The sequence below is a fragment of the Drosophila novamexicana genome, unplaced genomic scaffold (genome assembly GCF_003285875.2).
Source record: "Drosophila novamexicana strain 15010-1031.04,08,12 unplaced genomic scaffold, DnovRS2.1 tig00000108-arrow-pilon, whole genome shotgun sequence".
Taxonomy (NCBI): domain Eukaryota; kingdom Metazoa; phylum Arthropoda; class Insecta; order Diptera; family Drosophilidae; genus Drosophila; species Drosophila novamexicana.
Genome location: NW_020824772.1, coordinates 1,963,978 through 1,973,254, shown reverse-complemented (window position 1 = coordinate 1,973,254; position 9,277 = coordinate 1,963,978). Strand labels below are relative to the sequence as shown.

The window sequence follows — 9,277 nt, the reverse complement described above, 5'->3', positions numbered from 1 at the left end:
TGTCGTAAATTTCCAAAGCAGCATCGATCATGCCAATGACTGGAATATTGAATAAGAGTGCTCGTAAATTATGAAAAATGAAAATGAACGTAGCCGGGCGGCAATATTAAAAAAAGGAGCAACAAAATTGCAGGAAATCTTCGCGTAATTAACTAAAATGCAAACAGGATACTTAACCCGAAACGGGATAAATTACAAATACAGCTACGAAATAAATAAAATAAAATTTCGACGGAGCTGCAGCTAAGCCCGAAGCCAATTTAATAAAGCCAAGCACCGGTTACAGAGCTGTCAGAATTGCAATCCACGCGCCACGCCCAGCACATTAAAAATCAACTAAAAAGGACGTGCGGGCGTGCTGCCAGCGTCGTTCAACCTGTCAGTTGGCAGAGCCAGGCAACAAACGTGCAGTTTTCAAAATTTATGGCCGACACGCACTGCTGCACGCCCCCAAAAACACAGATTCACCACAGATATATATATATATAGATATCCCCGCCACCATCCCGCCTGCCTGATCCTCGAAGCAAGCGTGTTCGCTTAACGTTCATCATGCCACAGACACTTTTAAGAAAATGTTCTCTGTTGCATTGTAAATTATTTTCGCAGCAGAACTGTTTACTCTGGCGCAACAGCAGGAGGGGAATTGCATGGTCAGTAATTGCCACAGTTGGGCACAGTGGGGACGATGGCGCGCAACGGTATATAGTAGGCCATAACCAGTTACTTTAGCTGTCCATCAGGCAGCTGACCGCAGAGGGCACGGCAGCATCATCTCAACGTTTACTCTGGTGTCTGCCCATGTCTCGCGCAATTTTTCGCATTAAAATCAGAAATCGGTGCGGCACATTCTCTTTTCGCCAAGTTTATGGGCCCAGCATTCATAGTATTTCACACAGATTGCTGGGCACCGTTCCATAGGTCCACAGCCTGATTGCTGGCCAGCGATAAGATGACATACCAAAGCTGCTCTACGCTCACCCCGTTTTGTCTTTTGGGCCTACATTTATAAATAGCTGCGGCTTGGCGCATGCAATCAGTGGAATATTTTTATTTATTTTCATCTTTTTTTTTTTGCGTTTGCAATTCCCAATCCCTCAGAGGTAATAAAAACCAAATGACGACACGCAGACGCCAAACACGTCCGGCCGACCGCAAGCAAGGACGTTCAGCGACCTTCAGTTGGCATTTACAGCTTCAGCTCCAGATGCTGGTTGTAGGTCCTGTTCTGCATTTATTGGCCCGTTGGCAGCAACATCATTATGATCAACATTATCAACTCGCATGCTCAGCTTGGCGTATTGAAACAGATCTGTTAACGAGCGTCTTCGACTGGCTCTTAATTGGCCAAATGCATCTATAAAAGCCTCCGCCTGACTTGGTTCTCTCTTATCTAGAGCCGTTTCCGCATTTCGCTGTCACAACTGATAGCCCCATTGTTGTCATACCCTGAACTCATTCATGTCGGATAAAGGGAGAATAGTGATTTTGTGTTTATGTATGTAACATGCAAAATAATGCCTTTCCGAACCATCTAGTATATTCCTAATCAGCATCAACAGTCGAGTTTATCTGGGCTGTTTGTCGGTTCGGTCGTCCATCCATTCAATCTCAGTACCTTTTAAGAGGTACCTAGTTCATCTTTCAAGTTTGGTCTTTCCATATATGGATCTTTCAGTAAATATAAATTTCGGTCTGAGAATTATCGAGCATATTTTGTAGATTATGGGAGATAGAGACAAACTTATTATATAGGCTTTCGTATAGTATAAGCAGATTCAGAATATTTATGATACGCCCACCCCGTCACTCCCACCAGATTGGAAGAAAATCATTTATATGTGTACAGCCTTGAGCTTTGGTATATATATACAATCTGCTACCATACTTATGTGTTTAAAATATGATACAGATCGGAAGAGATCGGAAGAGATAGTTTGGGTTGAGGTATGTAGAAGCACAGCCGCAGCGTGTATGTATGTGTGTATGTAAACAATCTAAAATGTTTTTTACTTCGTCTCGATGCTGGGCTCAGGGTATTAGCTAGTCGAGCGCTCCCTTTTGTTGATGCTGTTGTTATGGAGTATCATCCCTTTGTCACTTCTTGGTATCAATTAAAGTTTAATGATAATGTCGCGAGTGTCAGTTACCGATCGCCGTTGGCTGCATGTTTTTAATCAATTTTAAATGGCTATTTACATTTCGTGGACCTGTTTGCTCCCTTTGTTGCAGCTGCCCCCGCTGTGGAGGAGCCATTTATAACAGCGACTGCGGTTTCAGTTTAGTGCTCTTTATTAATTCACTCGATTTATTTTTTATTTTTATATATTTTGTTGTTGTAATTTTTCACATTGCAAGTTACTTAGGCTCTAATTAGGATAGTTTATGCATTTAGGTGCGTACGTGCTTTTGGGCCAAATCGTAAGAGCTTGGCCACGTTCGTTATATGAGTAAATTATGGCAAGTTGCTAGGTAAAATTTTGCGGTTTGTTCAGTTTAGGTGTAAAGTTTAAATTACATTATATTAAATTAGAATACCAACAACTACAATAAATTAATTAAAACATTAACTAAGCATAAAACAAATTCGTTTACAGCCACATAAGCATGCACACACACACATTCAAAATACACGCACACTTGCTGTAGGGGAATGTAGGATAAAGTAGGACAGAGAGTCGTGGCCGTGGGTTGACAATCTAACTATGAATACTTATGTCACAAAGACACTAGCTGAAGTTGGCATTCAAATAGAGGATTAATCTTGATAAATAGTGATTAGCTTTAGCTTCTCAACAGAAACTTTTGCATTTAAACAACTTCCAACCATAACTTTCTTCAAACTAGAAAATCAAAGCACATGTTATCTACATTCAAAGTTTTACTGCTAAAAGTTTTCAACGATTCTATTTAAGGCTGAAAGCTCGACTAACAGTTGCAAGCATATGAAAGCTGCACTTGAGGATGAAATTGTGATTTCGACTGGTGAAGGTAATGAAACGCTTTTAGATCAACAATATGTTCCATTCACTCAAACTAACTGTAATTCTCATCAAATCGATTATCCAACTATCGATTACAACTTTCAGCTCATGTCATTGTGATTGTATGAATGAAGGCTAGTTTATATTAATTTAAGCTACGCTAACTACAATACGACTTGGATCACATGTGTATGAAATGAATTGCCGCTGCAGCTGTGGCAGCTGGGCAGCCGAGCCAATCGAGGCAGCTGAGGCAGCTGGGTCAGCTCGGGCAGCTCGAGAGTTGCCGCAGTACAGCTGTGGCTCCAACTACTTGAGCTTCAGAAATGTCAACAACGCCTTTTGTATCAAGCTGCGATCAATGGTCGAGTCGGCGGTGTAACGCACACCGCTTAGGTTGCCATCGTTGTGGTCCACGACGCCATATTCGCCAACGATGAAGCCGTCGTCGGTTTTCTCCTCGACGCGATACTTGCGATAGTTACGTCCCTCCACCACATAGGCGACTTTATCTTCATCTGACTCATCTGTGCTGCCCCTGCCCTCAGCATCTTCGTCGCCACCGTCACCAGCACCATCATAGTCGTTGGCATTTGCGTTGGCGTTGTACACCACCGAACCGCGTCCCCGGTCTATGCCGCGATTGCGACCGTGTTGCGTTGATGTTGTTGCTGCTCCATTGGATGTTGCTGATGTTGTGGTTGCTGGACTGGCTGGTGTTGTGGCTGTGACCAATGCGCCGCCACCGCCGCCGCTGCTGCTGCTGCTGACACCCTGCAATCCATGGGCTCGTCCGTTTGTCATAAAACTTACGGACTCTTCAATTTCGTAATTCTGCTCTGGGGTCGGTGTGTAAAGCTCGGCGCGTTCGGTTGTAAAGTGTGGCAACATGGTCGCATCGTTAACTGGCGAGGCGGCAGCAGCGGAGGATGAGGATGATGAGCTGCTGGAGCTGGAGCTGTATGAAAAGGCACTAATGCCGGATGCTGCTGCAGGCGATACATGTTGGTGTGCAAATTTGGAAACACACTTGACTAGATCTGGTAGTAAGAGAGAGACAAAGAAATATGTAAGTGAGTAAGAGAGAGGTTTGATAAGTTCAAGTTAAACGTGCGTTGTCTCTCATAATTACACTGTGCTGCAGACTTGCAACTGGGGGTTAAGCTGTAGTCGAACTAATCGTTAGTCTAATTACAGAGTCATAAATTTGACCAGCATGCAGCTAGTGCAGCGAATGCAACGCCCAACTAAATAGTTGGTACTCTGCTATGCAAAACCTGCAGCACAGTGTAATTTGCTTGAGCCCAAGACTTACCTCTATTGGGCAATCCTTTGGCATTTTGATTAGAATGTTGAAGCGACAGTGATGAATGCTGACGTTGCTGTTGTTCCCAACATGGACGATGATATTGCTGATGCTGCTGCTGCTGCTGCTGCTGCTGCTGTTGCTGGTAGTCGCTTGTGCTTGGACTCTTTGATAAAATTGGCTCCAATAGATGGCGCGCTGGCTGCGGTTGCGGTGCATTCAATAAATCATAAGGTAATTTATCCAAATTGAAGAGTACACGACGCGGCTGCGAATTGCCCGCACTCGTTGCAGACTGTTGTTGTTGCTGCTGTTGTTGTTGTTGGTGCAGATGATGATTATGACCACTGTGATAATGGTGGTGCCAAGTGCTTGGCCTAACGGTGGGCAGCGTGCTGCTCGTTGCCGTCTGGGATTCCATGGATCTGCCTGTCGTTGTCGTTGTCGTCTGCGCCTCGCCGAATGCAATCCGCGAGACAATTGCAGGCCGACGCGAGGGCACAAAGGTGGTGGGAGCAGGGCCCGTTGGCACAGTTGCTGGCGTTGCTGTTGTTGCCGCTGCCAAAGTAGCGCCTGTTGTGGTGGGCGAGCTGGTCGTGCCGAGAGTGACACCGGTACCGGTTGTAACAGTTTGCGGCCAGTAGGTCTTGGCGGGCTCACCATAGACCTTAGCTGGCTGCGAGTATACTTTCGCTGGCTCTGAGTAAAACTTGGACGGCTGTCCATAGACTTTGGCCGGCTCCGAATATACCTTCTCTGGCTGGCCATACATCTTTGCCGGCTCCGAATAGACCTTAGCTGGCTCTGAGTAAAACTTGGAAGGCACACTGTACATTTTCGATGGCACGGAATAGAACTTGGACGGCTCCGAGGCGAGACGTGGCATGGGCTTGAGGCTGTCGCTCACGTTGCGCTGTGCCTCCGCCAAGATACCGGCCGACTGATGCCAGCCACCCGGCACATGGAGATCATCCACGTTCTGCGATATGGAGCTGTATGATATTGATCTTGACTGGGGTCCATGGCCCTGCTTCGTGTCGTGATAGATCACCGTCTGGAACGGCAGCAATTTGTCATCACCCGCAACAGACTCATGAGTGTTTGCCTCTGACACCGCCTCCGCATCGTTGGCTCTCTGATTTATGCGAGTGGCATTTCGCCCAGCCGCAGCAGCAGCAGCGCCCCGAAACGCCACCGAACTGGAGCGGCTGGAGGTGGCTGCAGCTAGTAATGGCGCCGCCAAAACGTTTTGTATATTGGAGGCGCTGTTCAGCGAGTCGCTCTCCACATCCATGACATCGGCGGCCAGGCGTGGCTCAGTCTCCTCAATGGACAGTTCGCTCTTGTGCGAGCGATTGACAAAATCCACGCCGGTTGCACTCGGCGCACTGCTTCTGTGGGACTGGGAATGGGATTGTGTGGCAGGTGGCTTGAAGGCGGGCGGCTGTGTGCGGCTAATACGACTGCCACGCTTACTGGAGGAACTGACGCTGACAGCCACCACCTTGACCTCATCGCTGGACTTTGGCTTGCTGGTTGATGCTGCGGGCGCATCCTCTAGAAAGACAATCTTGCTGCCTGTGGTCACCAACTTGACGACCTGCTTGCCCTCGGCATCTGTCTGATGCTGCGCATTCGCGTTGCGGTAGCGCGTCTTGTGCTCCAAGCTTCTGGCATTGTTCAGGCGACCAGCAGCGGGTGCCTCGAGCTCCTCATCGCTGTGCAGGCTGCGCTGCTGTTCGTCGTGATCGAGGAACAGCTTGAGAAACTCATTGCCCGCAATGAGCTCACTCTGACGACCCGTTGCCAGTGCAGGGGCAGGGGCGGGAACAGGTGCAGGGGCTGGCCGCGTATAGTCGCAGCACAACATCTGCAAGTGGAAGGAAAAAAAGAAACAAATGGGAATGATTTAGTTAGATTCATGTCAATTGCCTCGCATTTCGCCTCAATGTGATTTTTATGCAAATCAGCTGCCGCATGATGCAGTTACCCGAGCCCATGCTTATCTCAGCGATATATTTATAAATTTGCGTAATTAAAACATCATTCGCTGCACACAGAGACATTTATGTGTGCCACAAACGTCTTCTTGCTCCGCAGATATGACATTTGAATAATAATGCATTGGGCTTATTAAGACATCAATGGAATGCTGCGGCTACCTTTGCAGTGCTTCTGGCTTGTGGTGCATGTAAACAGCTGGACGGTATCATAATTAACTGACAAATGGCTTGTTGAAGCGTGTGCAAGTGCCAGCTAACGAAGACTTTATGTAAATGAATTACCCTCATTTTGCCTATCGCTTTCAGATCTAAGAGATATTTATCTCATATTTATCGAGAGCATCTTTGGATTTACGGTAGCTTAAAGAGCAGCTCTAGGCATTTTTCATTAGATATTTTCTTTGATAGATCGATTTTGTTTATCTTTACAGTTCAGTTTATCTTTAGATATTGAATTACTCTGTTCACACATTCTCTGGAATTGCATCAATTACAGCTGAAAAAATAACTCGCAGTACTTTTCGACTTATTCAAAGCGAGACAGAACGGATATCTTCGACAAGCTGAAGATTTAAGTTTACATTTTATACCCCAGTAGAAAATTGTCTTACAGATTTGCATAAATGTGAGTAATAATAAAGATCGTACATGTTGAGTTTGCAGGAAATATCATAGTAAACAAAATATGTTGCCATACAAAAACTAATTTTTCTAACGTTTCTTTCCATAAAGCTACATAATATAGTATTACGATCATGACTCATATATAGTTAAATTAGTAAATGCCGAGTTTGGTCATAGAAGCACCTAATTTTCGAGTGATCGGTCCTATGACAACTATGGGATATAGATCCGACCGGTTCCGACATATGTACCGCCTGCAACAAAAAGACGGACCTACGCAAAGTTATAAGACGGTAGATTTAAAACTGAGAGACTTGTTTGCAAAAAACAGACAGACGAACATGGCTGTTGATGCTGATCTGGAATATATATATAGTTAATGAGATCTGGGATGTCTCTTTCTATGCGCTAAAAATTTCATGACAAAATTATAGTACCCTAGACAAGGGTATCTAACCGATCTTATCAAGCAACAACGGAATCTTAAACGAAAACCATAAAAACTTGCGACAGTAGCTAAACTAGTTTACTTTCTTCAAGCCAATGCTAATTAAAAAAATCTCAATCTCAGCTAATTCTGTGAATATATTAAATTCACTAAAAACTAAACTAAATATAACAAAATTATGAATCATTTTCAATGTCTCACTTCGTTAACCAAAAGTCAGCTTTCATTTTGAAATGATACGATGATTTTTTGGAAAAAACCAAGTATTACGGTCAAGAATATGAACAACAGCTGCATTTCAGCATGACTGTTTCTTAAGGACCTCAACCAAATACAAAACATTTGTGCTAGATTTGCAAAGATCTGTAATTAGGCCATAGCCATTAGCTCTTAACAATTCAGCGTTGACCTTCCCTTTACCCGCGCTGTTGCTTTCTGTTGCAATGAACTCGCCTCTAATGCATATTGTGAGCTTGAACTAGGTGTTCAGCTCAAAATAGGCATAAATCAAATCAATGCAGCAATGCCGCCCCACACTGACGTTGAACGTCCCACAAAACAAAAGACTTAGGACACGAACTTGCCCTGCAACAGTCGTAAACACACAAATGGAGTGTGAAACATATTTATTGCATTTGGCAAAATAAGCATAACTAATTGTAATCGCGATAAATCGCATAAAGCTCTGGGTCATAAAATCAAATGCGATTGGAAAGGCGTAAATTGAAAAAGCAATAAATAAAACAACAACAAAATATACATTCAATTATATATATTTTTTTTTGCATGCTCAACAATTTATAAAATAATAACATAATTATTATATAAAAAATGTATACATATATAAGTAATGACAACAACAACCACAACAACATCCGGCAGCTTTTCGAGCATAATGCAAACAGCTTGACAGCGCAGCGATGTGCAATAATAACAACAACAACAAAAAGAACAACAACAAATGGAATTGAGTGGGCGCTAAACGCTAAGCGACTGTCGCCTGCCGTTGTTGGTGTTGTTGTGGCTTAAGACTAAACATTTCTAGATCATATTTAAGCGATTCAATCTAACAATTGTTGGCAGGCAGCATTAAAGCAAGCAAAACACCTTCGCACATGTGCTAAAATTACAGTGTAAACAGGCGCAGGCAGCAAATGGGCGACTGGCCAGTTGCCAGTTGCCAGTTGCCAGTCGGCAGTTGGCAGTTACCCAGTTACCCGATTGCCAGTTGCGAGTTAGTCACCAGTGAGGCGGCTCGCCTTGCCTTTTATGTCTAAAATTGCAGAAGTAACTGCTGCTGGGGGCAGTGAATGAGCATTTAACATTGACACACAAATCGCTGAAAGTTAATAACAATGCGAGCGCAGCTTAGAACAATGGGCCCAAAAGGGCTCCCTCAGCGCGGTGTCACCTAATATTTGCTTAACCGAATTGGACACCAAAAGCGTTCTAAAAAAAGCATATTACTAAAAGTGACCACTTTGTGTTGCTCTGTGGCATTCCTTTCCATTGTGGCGAGTTACTTGAACCGAGTAGTCAGTGCCGTGGCGAGTTTAATGAATGAAATGCGTTCGCACCAAAAATAGATTGGGCTAAATGATTGAGCATTAATCTTGATTGATTTATCAGAGCTCCGATTTGGTCGGACAATTGGCAAAATGCTAATCCTGTTAGACATTCTTTTGCACTTAGCTGGCCAGTTATCGGCTAGCGTTTATCATTTATCATTCAATTGTTGGGCCTCTCACAACAGCGTTGACAATTTTCACGGCTGTCAACTTAGCGGAAGTGTCAAAGTGCCACATTGACGACTTATCAAAATGGGCGCTTAAATTGGTCTTTTGAAATTCTAAACGCTTCTACGTACCGCTGCCAGTTGTCGGTGATACTCAATGAGATATCCGCCTTAGCC

General features: G+C 44.2%; 1 protein-coding gene across 1 annotated transcript; it reads right to left on the bottom strand.

Annotated features, from left to right (window-relative positions):
- Positions 1-3,159: 3,159 nt before the first annotated feature.
- LOC115771671 (box A-binding factor) lies at positions 3,160-6,581 on the bottom strand. Its single transcript, XM_030717486.1, has 5 exons — positions 6,576-6,581; positions 5,750-6,160; positions 5,486-5,686; positions 4,300-5,425; positions 3,160-4,024 (listed from the first exon to the last, which is right to left on the bottom strand). The coding sequence occupies exons 1-5, from the start codon at positions 6,579-6,581 to the stop codon at positions 3,294-3,296; spliced, it is 2,475 nt and encodes an 824-aa protein (XP_030573346.1). The 3' UTR covers positions 3,160-3,293.
- Positions 6,582-9,277: the final 2,696 nt, after the last annotated feature.

Coding starts and splice junctions, on each gene's coding strand:
- LOC115771671 (XM_030717486.1), bottom strand. Junction 5,687..5,749: donor CCAGTAAGCGTGGCAGTCGT/ATTAGCCGCACA, acceptor TCCCAGTCCCAC/AGAAGCAGTGCGCCGAGTGC. Junction 5,426..5,485: donor CCTCCAGCCGCTCCAGTTCG/GTGGCGTTTCGG, acceptor CGCATAAATCAG/AGAGCCAACGATGCGGAGGC.